Here is a 15,762-nt window from a genome sequence, read left to right on the forward strand (position 1 = left end):
GATAAAGTCAGCATGGTTTCCTTAAGGGAAAATCCTGCTTGACAAACCTATTGGAATTTTTTGAGGAGATCACATGTAGGATAGATAACGGAGATGCAGTGGATAAAGGTGGGATAAAACCAGTGACTATTGGTGTTCCACAGGGGTTGGTGTTGGGACCACTTACTTTTATATGCTATGACCTAGATGAAGGAATAGATGGCTTTGTTGCCAAGTTTGCAGATGATACAAAAATTGGTGGAGGGATTGAGGAAAGCGGTAGGTTGCAGAAGGACTTAGACAGATTAGGAGAATGGGCAAGAAAGTGGCAAATGGAATATAATGTTGGAAAATGCATGGTCATGCACACTGGTAGAAGAAATAAATGTGCAAAGTATTTTCTAAACAGGGAGAAAATCCAAAAATCTGAGATGCAAAGGGACTTGGGAGTCCTTGTGCAGAACACCCTAAAGGTTAAGCAGGTAGAGTTGGTGGTGAGGAAGGCAAATGCAATGTTAACATTCATTTCAAGAGGTCTAGAATACTAGAACAGGGATGTGATGCTGAGGCTTTACAAGCACTGGTGAGGTCTCACCTTGAGGATTGTGAACAGTTTTGGGCTCCTCATTTAAGAAGAAATGTGCTGGCATGGGAGAGGGTTCAGAGGAGGTTCACAAGGACGATTCCAGGAATGAAAGGATATCAAGGAGGAACGTTTGATGGCTCTAAGTCTATACTCACTGGAATTTAGAAGGATGAAGAGGGAGCTCATTGAAACTTTTCTAATATTGAAAAGCCTGGACAGAATAGATGTGAAAAGGATGTTTCCCATGGTGGGGGAGTCTAGAGCAAGAGGTCACAGCCTCAGGATAAAGGGGCCCCATTTAAAACAGATGCAGGGAAATTTCTTAGACAGAGGGTGGTGAATTTGTGGAATTTATTACCATAGGCAGCTGTGGAGGCCAGGTATTTAAGGCAGAACTTGATCAGTTCTTGAATGGACATGGCATCTAAGGTTACAGGGAGAAGGCTGGGGAGTGGAGCTGAGGAGAGGAAAACAAAAGGATCAGCCATGATTGAATGGTGGAGCAGACCCAAAGGGCCAAATGGCCTAATTTGTGCTCCTATGTCTATTCAACTCTCCCATTCCTGCACCTTTTTCTTCAGCCATCCATTCATCTAAATTATTCTCTTAATCTCAGTGGCATCAGAAGCCCTTGGTTGATTCATTCTCCTTAGAAACTTGTTCTATTAGAAACTAAATTTCTCTTCAGTCATGAGGGGTTGTTAAAACTTGCACCAGGCAAGAAACATGCACCTTATGATGCATGCTCACAAATGGATAAAAGTATTCATTCACAAAATCATACCAATTTGAATGGTTCTGTTATACCAGTGCAATAATTAGATTTCCACCTTACTTTGAAGATCTTTACTGCTGGTGAAAAAATGAAACACAATCTTGATGCAAGCAGAAAGATAAGGTTGAGAGAAATGGTTGCAGGATGACACATGAATATTAAAGGACAGATGACATTTATAATTGACAAGAAGCTAAGCAAAAGTAGAGAACTGGCTCTGATTTTAATGACGTCTTAGCGCAATGGAAATGGATGACCCAAATTCAGGAAACTAAGGTATAGAAAACAATCTGAGTAGAGAAAAGAAATAAAGTCAAGGTGTTCCTTATGTTACTGGTATCTGGGCCACTTAAACATTTACAGTACAAAATAATGAGAGCCTGATAGGAAGTATTCATTTGTCTTTAGCATAGTCTCTTGGAGTAGCATGATCTGGAGACAAACAGGTTATACTTGACCTGGCATTGTTCAACAAAATATGTTTAAATACCGGTAATGATCTCATAGTGAATAATTAACTGCTAGCAACAATTATGATTGAATTTTTCATTTAATCAGAAAACAGAAAATGATAGTCTAAGATTAGTATTTTAAAACAAATAAATTCAACAATGAAAACATGGAAATAGAGTTATCTAAAGTGGAGAGGAAAATTCAGTTAAGGGTTCAGTCAGTTGAAATGCAGTGACAAACATTTAAGGGGATCATTTTTCAGAATATACATACATAATATGCATTGGAATGCATGTACATTCATGGTTAACAAAAAAGTTTAAAAATAATATCAAACTCAAAGAGCAGATATTTGCAAAAGGACTTGCAGATCAGAAGATTGGATAGAATATACAAAAAGCAAAACAAAAATAAATGGATGAGGAAGAAGATGGATAAAAAAAATCAGGCTAGCCAGGAATGTGGAAAGATTAAAAATACATTAAAAAATGCAATTACTAGTCCTACAGAAGAGATGTAGGTGGAATTAATAATGGAAAAACAAGATGCCATATGTATTCAGAAGGTATTCTGGAACAGTTGTCACTACTCAGGATAGAAGTAACAATCCCCAAACAGCTAGGAAACATGTGGAAGGTGATAATGAGCAATTAGTGGGGCTGGAGTTAACAACCTCAGGTTCTAACCAACTTCAGTCTTAAATGTCCAGTGAGAGGTTTCTTTCAACTTTCAAAAATTCCTTAGATTCATGACTGGTTCCATCAGATTGAATAATAGCATGTATAACTATTTTTAACCAAAGAGGACATGATGCATTTCATGGCAGAGAAGTCTAGAGATGTCTCTTTAATTTGTGTCCTGCATACATCTACAAAGCGTGGTTATCAAAATTGCACACAAATTCAACTGAGTACTTAGACATTGGCTAACTATACAGGGTACCATATTTCCCAATGTTTAACTTATTTTACTAAACAAATATGCCAATAATTCTCAGCACCAACCAATACAGACCTTTGTTAGATCATAATATTTTCCACTGACTTGCTGGCATTTATGCTCCAATATGAGAAGGTGGTACAGTCATGCAGCTCCGCCATACTAATTCTTTTTTAAGCTACAGTCAGTCCATTGTGCTGCAATAAGGCTTTTATAGGGAAACTTCAAAACAACATGAAGAATGAAGTTGCCATTCTTTATTTGTTAATAAGCAGGAATGTGAACATTAAAGTCACAATTTTCATCACCTGCAGTGACAAGCTCAGGTAGAATGAGAATTGCAAGCAGAGAATTTAAGAGTGTATGCTCTACATTACAGCAGACATGTTTTTTTAAAAATTTAATTTGCTTTGAGATATTTCATTTATGTTCATTCAAAACTGATTTACAGAAGTTATGAAAAATCTATTTTGTAACAGAAATCAGTTAAATTTGTTAGAACATAGAAACATAGAAAACCTACAGTACAATACAGGCCCTTCAGCCCACAAAGCTATGTCAAACATGTCTTTACCTTAGAAATTACCTTGGGTTAATCACCCATAGCCCTCTGTTTTTCTGAGCTCCATGAACCTGTCCAGGAGTCTTTTAAAAGAACCTATTGTACCCGCTTCCACCGCTGCTGCCAGCAGCCCATTCCGCACACTCCCTACTCTGTGTAAAAAAAACTTACCCCCGACACCTCCTCTGTACCTCCAAGCACCTTAAAACTGTGCCCTCTTGTGCTAGCCATTTCAGCCCTGGGAAAAAGCCTCTGACTACCGCCACAATCAATGCCTCTTATACACCTCTATCAGGTCACTCTCATCCTCTGTTGATCAAAGGAAAAAAGGCCAAGTTCACACAACCTGTTCTCATAAGGCATGCACCCCAATCCAGGTAACATCCTTGTAAATCTCCTCTGCACCCTGTCTATGATTTCCACATCCTTCCTATAGTAAGGCGACCAGAACTGAGCACAGTACTCCAAGCGGGGTCTGACCAGGGTCCTATATAGCTGCAACATTACCACTCCACACCCAAACTCAGTCCCATGATTGATGAAGGCCAATGCCCCGTATGCTTTCTTAACCATAGAGTCAACCTGGGCAGCAGCTTTGAGTGTCCTGCGGACTTGGACCGCTCTGATCCTCCACACTGTCAAGAGTCTTAACGTTAATATTATATTCTGCCATCATATTTGACCTATCAAAATAAACCACCTCACACTTATCTGGGTTGAACTCCATCTGCCACTTCTCAGCCTAATTTTGCATCCTATCAATGTCCCACTGTAAACTCTGACAGCCCTCCACACTATCCCCCAACCTTTGTATCATGAGCAAATTTACTAACCCATCCCTCCACCTCCTCATCCAGGTCATTTATAATCATGAAGAGCAGGGGTCCCAGAACAGATCCCTGAGGCACACCACTGGTGACCAGTATTCAGTGAATACTGAAGTATTCATTAGGTACCTCTGCTATCAATACACACTTTTCCATTGTCACACTTGATTGGTCCTATTCTCTCACGTCTTATCCTCTTGCTCTTCACATACTTGTAGAATGCCTTGAGGTTTTCCTTAATCATATCCACCAAGTCCTTCTCATGGCCCCTTCTGGCTCTCCTAATTTCTTTCTACAGCTCCTTCCTGCAATCTTCTAGATCTCTATCATTACCTAGTTTTTTTTTGAACCTTTCGTAAGCTCTTCTTTTCTTCTTGACTAGATTTACAACAGCCTTTGTACACCATGGTTCCTCTACCCTACCATCCTTTCCCTGTCTCACTGGAACATCCCTATGCAGAACTCCACACAAATATCCCCTGAACATTTGCCACATTTCTTCCGTACATTTCCTTAAGAACATCTGTTCCCAATTTATGTTTCCAAGTTCCTTCCTGATAGCCTCATATTTCCCCTTACTTATTTCCTAACTTGTCTGTTCCTATCCCTCCCCAATGCTATGGTAAAGGAGATAAGAATTGTGATCACCATCTCCAAAATGCACTCCTGCTGAGAGATCTGACACCTGACCAGGTTCATTTTCCAATACCAGATCAAGTTCTCTGAGTGCTGTATTTTTAAAAAGGGAAAGACATTTAAACAATGCCTTTCATATTGTCAATGTCTACAATAGGCAGGCACCAAAGGGTACAACATCTTCTCCATATTTTCAATTTATAGTTATAAATGAAGATTACCCTTTGCCTGAGTTGTTCTTGTGCTTTTTAATTTGAATGGAACTCAATGCATCCTAAAAAGTGCTGGTCATAACAAACCCATTAGCCCATCTAAGCAACACACACAAAATGCTGGTGGAACCCTGCAGGCCAGGCAGCATCTATAGGAAGAAGTACAGCTGAAGTTTCAGGTCAAGACCCTTCAGCAGGACTAATGGAAAAAAGGGATAGTAACAGATTTGAAAGTGGGAGGGGGAGACACAAAATGATAGGAGAAGACAAGGGGGAGGGATGAAGTTAAGAGCTGGAAAGTTGATTGGCAAAAGGGATACAAGGCTGGAGAAGGGGGAGTATCATAGGACAGAAGGCCTTGAAAGAAAGAAAGGGGGAGGGGAGCATCAGAGAAAGATGGAGAACAGGCAAGGAGTTATTGTGAGAGGGAAAGAGAAAAAAAAATAGGGATGGGGTAAGAAGGGGAAGAGGGGCATTAACAGAAGTTAGAGAAATCAATGTTCATGCCATCAGATTGGAGGCTACCCAGACGGAATACAAGGTGTTGTTCCTCCAACCTGAGTGTGGCTTCATCTCAACAGTAGGGGAGGCTATGGACTGAACCCATCTAACAAGACCCTAGTATTTCTGTCAAGGTATACAGCCAAATACGGCAGTCAGTTTCACACAATCAAATCCTACAAACAGCAATGAGATAAATAAACTGTTCATTTCAATTTGATAACATTATTATCCAGGAAACCAAGAGACCAATTCTGCTCCGATTGAATTCAACAAAAATTGGCATCTTCACAGTATTTCCCCAGGACTGCTCTGAAGTTCTATTTATAAGTTTCTCTTATTTTCAATTTATTTTACTTGCTGAAGCAGGAGAATAGAGCAAAGCCATTGAGCAACATTAAAAATTAACTACAGTATTAAAATGCAAAATGGCTTCATTCTTATTTTAGATGTAACACCAAGATAGATTGTCATGCACATTTTCATATCTGCATTTCATTACTTTTCCTTCTAATTTTGAGGAGTGTCTCTATAAATAACTTCCACAATACATTAGAATCAATGAAAAGGATGAAAATAGAGGCCAATGGAACTCTTCTGGACCAGGTCTTTCCAAGTGCGGAGCTGTTCTTCTCATTCCCATGGTTTTAATATATTATATTTTTTCTGCTCTTTCCAGTTGTCATCAAACTCCTTTTAAGGTTATTATGGAATCTGTAGATATTTGTCTTCTAAGACAGTGATTCCAACCAAATAACTTTCCAAAGTCTTCATATTGATAAGTAGTGGTTCAAAGAATTAAATATTCCAGCTAAGTTTAAAATACATCTTCCTGCCTGAATTTTGAACTTTATGCTGAGGCTAGGATTGTATGTTTTAGATTTAACCATCTTCTTATAAGTATTGCCTCCAAACATTATCTTTTGCAGTTCATCAATCCCTAACTCAGCCAGCACCATTACTTTACTCCACATCACTAACTCTTACCAGAAACTCCACCATCACAGAACTTCCCTTTAATTCTTTCCATCCACTTTCCCACAACTGTTAACTCGCATCAGTGCTTACTTTCCCATATAATGAAATGTAACCCATCTGAAAAATTACCTCTCTACTGATTCACCTGGCAAATTTTGTTTTTAAGTAAATCCTAAGATTAGTTTATTGGACAATTTATAAGCATACCTGGTGTACACGAACAAAGTACCTTCGATATCAGTCTTCTCCTATAAATTTAAAAAGAAAATCAAACTATTTCAAAGATCTTCACAAATCTGAAAAAGTCTTAATAGACACAGACCTTAATACTCTAAAATTTTGAACTATTGAGAACCTCTACAGAATTAACCAAACAAGCAAATCATCATGTTGGTTTAATGCCCCAAGCAGTTGACTGCAGGATAGCCATTGAAGTTGGATCCGCAACAATTATCTGTCTACTTGCCCTGCACAATGACAGAGCAAAACAGTCCACACCTTCAAATATGTTTAAGTAACTCACTTAGATTAATAAACCCAGCCAAATCATAATCCAGTGACCTCAAACATTTAACTAATAGGTGACAAAAAGGACAAAGATGGCAAAGGAGGAAAGATTGCTCATGGAATTTAATTTTTCCCCCCAAAAACCTATCTCAAAAGCAAAAGAATCAGATTTAAGGAAGTACAAAAATAGAGACATATTGAGGAAAGCCATGAAGGAAAAGGAGATCAGTGCAAGAGCAAAAGGAAAGAGAGAAACTTCAAAAGGATAATGAATCAAGTCAAAAAATAAATTGCAAGAAAAGGTTTGTGAACCCTTTGCAATTACTTGCTTTTCTGCATTAATTACTCTTAAAACATGGTCTGATCTTCATCTACAAGAGCAAGGAAATCCTTTTGCATTTGTACAGGGCCCTGGTGAGACCACACCTGGAGTACTGTGTACAGTTTTGGTCTCCAGGGTTAAGGAAGGACATCCTGGCTATAGAGGAAGTGCAGCGTAGATTCACGAGGTTAATTCCTGGGATGTCCGGACTGTCTTACGCAGAGAGGTTAGAGAGAATGGGCTTGTACATGCCGGAATTAAGGAGATTGAGAGGGGATCTGATTGCAACATAAGATTATTAAGGGATTGGACAAGATAGAGGCAGGAAATATGTTCCAGATGCTGGGAGAGTCCAGTACGAGGGCATGGTTTGAGAATAAGGGGTAGGTCATTTAGGACAGAGTTAAGGAAAAACTTCTTCTCCCAGAGAGTTGTGGGGGTCTGGAATGCACTGCCTCGGAAGGCAGTGGAGGCCAATTCTTTGGATGCTTTCAAGAAGGAGCTAGATAGGTATCTTATGGATAGGGGAATCAAGGGATATGGGGACAAGGCAGGAACCAGGTATTGATAGTAGATGATCAGCCATGATCTCAGAATGGTGGTGCAGACTCGAAGGGCCGAATGGTCTACTTCTGCACCTATTGTCTAAGTTACAATAATAGACAAACACAATCTGCGCAAACTAATAACACACAAATAATTGTACTTTTTATGTCTTTATTGAACACATTGTTTAATCATTTGCAGTCCAGGCTAGAAAAGTATGTCAACCCTTGTATTTAATAACTGGTAGAATCTCCTTTAGATTTAGATTAGATTAGAATCAACTTTATTGTCGTTGTGCAGATACAAAGTACAGAGTGCAGATACAAAGTCAATGAAATGCAGTTAGCACCTAACCAGAAATGCAAAGAATAGTGTTATTTACAAAATAACTGCGAATAAAGTGCTAAAGCACACAAATATAAAAGTACTGAGACAGTACAATATGGATACAATACTGCTTAGCACTGTGATGTGAGGTTCAGCAGGGTCACAGCCTCAGGGAAGAAGCTCTTCCTGTGCCTGCTGGTGCAGGAGCAGAGGCTCCTGTAGCACCTACCGGATTGGAGGAGAGTAAAGAGACCATGGTTAGGGTGAGATGCATCCTTGATAATGCTTTTCACCCTGCCCAGGCAGCGTTTATGGTAGATGTTCTCAATGGTGGGCAATTGTGGGGCGATAATCTGCTGGGCAGTTTTCACCACACGCTGGAGTGCTTTGTGGTCCGATACGGGACAATTCCCATACCACAGTGAGATGCAGTTGGTAAGTATGCTCTCAATGGTACAGCGGTAAAAGACCGTCAGTATCCTGGGACTGAGGTGAGCTTTCTTGATGCTCCGCAGGAAATAAAGGCGCTGTTGCACCTTTTTGATCAGGATGGAAGAGTTCAGGGACCAGGTGAGATCCTCGGAAATGTGGACACCAAGGAATTTGAAGCTTGATACACGCTCTACTACAGCTCCGTTGATGTAGATGGGGACATGAGTGTGGCTCTCAGCATGCCTGAAGTCCACAATGACCTCCTTGGTCTTCTGGGTGTTAAGGGCCAGGTTGTTGTAGGCACACCATGCAGCCAGGTGCTGGACCTCATCCCTGTAGGCTGTCTTGTCATCCCCTCTGATCAGGCCAACCAACGTGGTGTTGTCTGCAAACTTGATTATGGAGTTAGAACCATGTACAGGAACGCAGTCATAGGTGAAAAGAGAGTACAGAAGAGAGCTCAGCACACAGTCTTGAGGCACGATGGTGTTCAGGGTGATAGTGGAGGAGGAGAGGTTGTCTAACTTAATAGATTGGGGTCTGTTAGTCAGAAAGTCCAAGGTTCAATTGCAGAGGGATGAGCTGATACCACGCTGGCGAAGTTTGATGATTAGCTTGGAGGGGATCACAGTATTGAACGCCGAACTAAAGTCAATGAACAGCAATCTGACGTAAAAGTTGGGGCTGTCCAGGTGGGTCAGGTTATTTAACAACAAAAACCTCCACCAAACATTTCCTGTAACTGCTGATCAGACTTGCACAATGGCAAGGAGGAATTTTATGAATTTCCTCCACACAGAACATTGTCCCAGAAGCACTGTGCAAACTTGAGAAATACAGCAATTTTTTTTCTTGGAGAACAGTGGTTTCATCTGTGGTGTCTTTCTGTGAACACGATTCTTGTTCAGTGTTTTTCTTAGTGGACACATAAATAGAGACTTTTCTGCAGGACTTCACCCCCTTCAGCATTGCACATTGTGCTTTTGGTTTAATCTTTGCAGGACACCCACTCTGAGGGAGAGTAGCAATAGTAATGAATTTCCTCCATTTGTAGACAATTTCTCTTACTTGGACTGATGAGCACTCAGGTCTTTAGAAATACTTTTCTAACCTTTTCCAGCTTCATTCATCTTTACAATTCTTCTTTCAAAGGTCCTCTGAAAGTTGTTTTGATCAAGGCATGGTGTACATAGAGATCTTTCTTGAGAAGAGCAGGCTCTGTCAGTGACCTGACTATGTGTTTTTTATTGGGCAGTGCATCTCTACAACCCACACATCCAATCTCATCTCATTGATTGGAAGACCTGACTTTAATTAGCTTTTGTAGAAGGCATTACTCCACAGGGTCACATACTTTTTTGAACCAAACTGTGATGGTTTAAATGGTGCACTCAGAATTGATGGGAGGTAATAGAATTGTTTGTGTGTTATTAGTTCAGGCAGATTGTGTCTGTCCACTATTGTGACTTAGATGAAGATCAGACCACATTTTATGAAGAATTAATACAGAAAACCAGGTAATTACAAAGGAGTCACGAAGTTTTTCTTGCAACTGTAGTTCTGAGAATGGTAACAACTGCAAGGGAAAATAATGACTCCAAAGGATATGCAAGCAGCAAAATCATTACCAAAAGCTGACAGACAGAAAAGAAATGGAATAATTATCTCGATTTCTTTTCACCTTAAATATTCAGTCCAGATGCAATGTGAAGTTTCTTATCAAAATTTGAAATGCTGTTTATTAGCTTCAGTAGAAAGGAGATGAAGATAGGTACAGGATGTATAAGGGACCCTATGAATTCTTGGAGAGGTTGGGTGAGTCTATTTACTGGTAAGCCAGGGAATAAATTGGAGTAAAGAATACAAGTGACCCATCATATTTTAGAGGTGGAATAAGACATACTGGAACCAATAGCACCAAAGGCCACATTACCAATTATAACTGGGAAAATGGAACAAAGTGGTAGAAGTATGATGAACAGAATTGTAGGAGTTAGTGGATAGGGAATAATAAAGGCAAAGAATATCCCAGAACTCTATTATATTTACTTATTAAAGCCCAACTCCAACAGAATGCCTACAACTAGGGACAGAGGCATAGATAATTCTTAAGGTGATATCAATAAGAGATAGCTGTTTCCAAATAACATATCTGCTTAACTTTTCAAGAGTACTGTCTGTAGCCAAAGAACCTACAATTTAGAAATTAACACCTAAACCAGCTTCAAATAATTTGATTGTGAATATTAAGAAAAAAAAACTACTTTTCAGCAATTCCAAAATTTCATCAGGTAAAGTTAATTAAAATTTAAGGGCCAAAAAAAGTATCATTCAGTGCAAGGTATATGAAACCATCATAATGATTTTTAAAAATCAATTGAAAAAGTCATAATTAATCAAAATATATATTTTTAAAAGATTTAATTAAAGCTACATACAAGAGACAAACCTAAATAATGAACTGTACAGTAAACATATAACCAAAGCCAATCCACTCAGACCAAATACTGTCAATATCTTTAGCATGACACAAGGTTTTAAAATTTAGAAACGAAGTCCAAGAACATTAAAATATTTTTAAAAATCCACGTCCAAAGCTATGTAAAAGATTAATTATCAGTATATGAATATATTTCCATTTTTCATTCCAATTAGGCTGACTTTGCTGATATTACTTGGCCATTTGTGGCTAAGTTATTTTGCTTAAGCAGATCTAAGAGTTTTCAGAACGTTAAACTTTACTCAACTTTTAATAATTTCTCAACAATTATGGGGAAGTTAGATAAACACGAAGAGAATATCTTGATAAGGTTGGATAATATAGAGTACGAGGAGGATCGTGTGAAATATTAAAGAAAACAGCATAGCCACGTACGACAAATACCCTAGTAAATTCGTTAATTCCGGCCATCAGGTGTCACCCAATACTCTTAGGTAAGCGACAAGGCCTTTAATAAATTCTTATAATACGATTATAAGAAATACAGCAAGCTTTCAGTAAATACCAGTCGCCCCAGGGTTAAAACTTCAGTGCAGAGCTTTGCAGTGAAGTTACAGCTTTAGTACGGAGCACAATTTCTCTCGTTCAACACAACAGTGGCAACTCACCCACTCGCCAGATTTGGGGTTAAAAGTATATAGGGCGACCTGACTGGTTACGTCAACGATGCTGGCGATGAAAGGATCATTTTGCTTCAAAGCTGACAGACTAATATCGCGCCTTTTGCTCAACGCCTCCATGTTGAATTACCCAACCTGTACAGAGGAGAAAAGCACAACTCAAACACAGCTCCTCCTGCTCCACAACCCCAACCGATCGTTCCTGCCCATCTGACTCTTACACTGTGCTCCCGGAACCAATCTTTATTGCACGAAACCACACACCTATTCGTACCTTCGCTTAGCGAACTGAAATACCGTTTATTTTCATTTCACATTAAGAAAAACTTTTTTTTTAAATTTGCTGTGGTTTTCGGGAAAAAAATTGTGGACAGTCCTCTGTGTAGCATCAGAAAATTCCGCCAACCCACATCTCTCTGACCGGTGGTGATATTGAGATGTTATTATTTAACTCCCACTTTAGAGAATTATTATTTGTCAGTCATTAGAAAGATGATTTTATTTAAAAGTTACACCATTTTTCTATATAAACCATCAGCTTTATAATTCATGCCACTTATCGATTTTATTCTCACATCTCTAATTGCTCGTTATGCTACTGTTTACATAAATAACCACGAAGGTATTTCTAAAAGCGTGATATGCTCACTCTTCATCCTACAACCAAGATGTTGCCTTCTCCCGCCCCAAATAAAACAGTTAGACCTGACTGAGAGTGGTAAACTGATACATGATGTTAGAGACATTCTACTCATTCTTTAATTCGAGTTTCAACGAATCATTATTAGAAATTGCTTGGTACATGCCGCTCAGAGAAGCATGGCAGTTAGTTGATGTGGAAATTAACAATATTTGATGCATTAACTATTAATGTTTACAAAATATGGATTGTCCGTGACATTGTTGCTCAGCCATTAAATATCCCAGTTTTTTTCCTTAGGTATAGACAATTACATGGCGCTGGAGATAACCTCCACTTGGCAAACTCTTTGGAAATTAATTATCCTTTTCCTTCACAAGTTTGAACATTTGGAATTATTATTATTTATGTGCATTCAAACGGCATATGCAGTAACGATAGAAATATTCATCTTCGATTCAGAAGAATTGGGCACGGCTGATAAGGGTGTAATCCACATCACTAATTGGCCTATTGAGAGCTTCCTGATGAATATGTGGTGATTGTGCTCTATTTCTGCAGGAAATTTGGTCCTGAGTTGAAGTGATAATTCACGTTCAAATTAGGATTATTTGTTACTTCATCTGGACTTGAAAACCAAAAAAATCCCCATGACCTGATGATCAGCATCCCACGTTTTGAAATAGTTCGAAGTCTTCAATATCTCCACCACCAATTCTTTTAAGAAACTGAACTAAATTTTAAAAATCTACATTTTCTAGAATGATTGCCGCAAATTTGGAAATAGAAATGTAACCACAATATGTCAGAAAGCAGAGAGAAAGAAAATGGTGAGTACAGATGACATCAGCAAAAGGGTGAATGTGACATTTCCATTAAAGAAGTGGCAATGGAGCACTTGTAATTGGTCAGAGCTAATTTGGATTTATGAATGGATGTTTGTGTTTAACAAATCTGTTAGGGCTTAAGAGGTTGTTACTTGTAGAATAGAAAAGGGGAACTAGGATGTGGTGTATTTGCCTAACAGGAGTACATTACACAATATTAGAGCAGATGTGATTGAGGGTAATGCACCGTGTGAATTGATTATTGGACAGAACACAGTGAATAAACAGGTCACTTCAGATTGGGATACTATGAATATTGAGTTGTCAGATGCGCACAATCTAGATAAATAAATAATTCAGATGAAGGGATCGGGTTAATATATCAACATCTGTTGATACAAATACAGATGACTTTGTGAATTGTGAAGAGAATGCAGATAGGCTTAGCAGCAAGCTAAGAGAACAGATAAGGATATTCAGATACAATATAATGTGGAAAAATGTTAAGTTATCCATCTTGGAATGTCACTGTTCAAAGGGATCTGGGAAACTTTGGTGCACAATTTACTGTAAACTAACATAAGAACACCAAATGCCAGAAGATTTAAGCAAGTATAAGGGCTTCTCAATACATTAAAGAGTGTCCTAGTAAGGCTAATGTGGAATATTGTGTCTAGATCTGATCTTCCCACTTAAGGAATAGCATATTTATGTTAGAAGTGCAGTGAAGATTCACTTGCTTGATTACTGGAAAAAAGGATTGGCCTGTAAGGAGAGATTAAATAGATTTTTCTCTAGAGCTCAGAAAAATGGGAGGTAATATCTTGGAAACTAGAAATTTCTTACAAGGCTTGCGAAGATAGTTACAGGGACCAAAACATACTGGATACACTCAGCAGGTCAAAGTTCAAAGTTATTTTCTATGTGTGTGTATATCTATATCTCTATCTCTATTCATCCCCATCCCCATCTCTATCCCCATCCATCTATAGATATGTATATAATACAACCTTAAAAAACAAAGAAGCACAATAGAATTCACTAAAACCACACACACAAAACACTACCACATATTCAATTTGCAAAAGAGAGCAAATTGTGGAACAATAACTAAACAAAGACACATGGATCCACATTTGTGGAGCCAACTCAGTACTGAGGAGAATAAAGAAATCCTGGAGAAAAACCTGATGCAAACTGCAAGAGAACTGCAATTTGGGAGAAGATTTGTTTTTCAGCAAGACAATGACCCTAAGCATAAAGCCAAAGCTACACAGGAATGGCATAAAAACAACAAAGTTAATGTTGTGGAGTGGCCAAATCTGAGTTCAGACCTCAATCCAGTTGAGAATTTGTGGCTGGACTTGAAAAGGGCTGTTCACTCATGATCCCCATGCAATCTGACAGAGCTTCAGCAGTTTTGTAAAGAAGAATGGGGAAAAATTGCAGTGTCCAGATATGCAAAGTTGATAGAGACCAGTTGTAATTGCTACCAAAGGTGTATGTTCTAAATACTGACTTGAAGGGCGTGAATACTGATGCAATCAATTATTTTGTGTTTTACAAAGTATATTTGTAATTAATTTAGATCACATTGTAGAGATCTGTTTTCATTTTGACAAGAAAGAGTCTTTTTTCTGTTGATCATTTCAAAAAAGTCAAATTAAATCCACTGTGATTCAATGTTGTAAAACAATAAAACATGAAAACTTCCAGGTGGGCGGGGGTGGTGGTGGGGTTAATACTTTTAATAGGCACTGTAGTGGCAGAATTAGGCCATTTGGCCTATTGAGTCTGCTCTGCCATTTCATCAAGACTGATCCATTTTCCCTCTCAGTTCCAATCTACTGCCTTCCCTTCCTTCCCATTCATGCTCGACCAATCAAGAATTTATCAACCTCTGCCTTAAATATGCGTAAAGACTTGGCCTCTACGGCTGCTTGTGGCAACAAGTGCCACAGATTCACCACTTTCTGGTTAAAGAAATTCCTCCTCATCTCTGTCCTAAAAGGACGCCCCTCTGTGCTGAGGCTATATCCTCTGGTCTTAGACTCTCTCACCATAGAAAAGATCCTCTCCACATCCACTGTATCAAGGCCTTTCACAAAGTCAGGAATCAAAAGATTGAGCATGGTATGATTAATGTCCTGAGCTGTGTATATTTCATGACAGAGCAGGAGGGATGAAAGGGGGAGTAGTGGCATTAGCATTCAATAAGTTTCAATTAGGTCACCCCTTACTTTCTTAATTCCAGTGACTACAGGCCCATAGCTATTAAATGCTCTTCATATGACGAGTCGTTCAATCTTGGAATCATTTTCATGAACCTCCTTTGAACCCTTTCTAGTTTCAGCATGTCCTTTCTAAGATACGAAGCCAAAAACTGCTCACAGTACTCCAAGTGAGGCTTCACCAATGCTATATAAAATCTCAACATTACACCCTTGCTTTTATATTCTAGTCCTCTTGAAATGAATGCTAACGTTGCATTTCCCTTTCTGACCACAGACTCCACCTGCAAATTAACTTTAAGGGGATATGACACAAGGACACCCCAAGTCACTTTTCGTCTCAGCTTTTTGTATTTTCTCTC

At 38.8% G+C, this 15,762-nt stretch overlaps 1 protein-coding gene across 3 annotated transcripts in view; it reads right to left on the reverse strand.

Annotated features, from left to right (window-relative positions):
• Window positions 1-11,898, reverse strand: part of dcp1a (decapping mRNA 1A) — a 77,886-nt gene extending 65,988 nt beyond the window's left edge. The window contains exons 1-2 of one of the 3 annotated variants that reach the window (XM_059944135.1): window positions 11,691-11,898; window positions 6,656-6,696 (exon numbers count right to left, since the gene is read on the reverse strand). In XM_059944135.1, coding sequence (XP_059800118.1) covers window positions 6,656-6,696; window positions 11,691-11,822 — 173 coding nt within the window. In that variant the 5' untranslated portion in view covers window positions 11,823-11,898. The remainder of the gene's footprint in view (window positions 1-6,655; window positions 6,697-11,690) is intronic. The other 2 variants (XM_059944136.1, XM_059944138.1) reach the window with 2 other exon arrangements.
• Between the last annotated feature and the right edge of the window lie 3,864 nt (window positions 11,899-15,762).

This window comes from Hypanus sabinus, chromosome 19, assembly GCF_030144855.1.
Source record: "Hypanus sabinus isolate sHypSab1 chromosome 19, sHypSab1.hap1, whole genome shotgun sequence".
Lineage (NCBI taxonomy): Eukaryota > Metazoa > Chordata > Chondrichthyes > Myliobatiformes > Dasyatidae > Hypanus > Hypanus sabinus.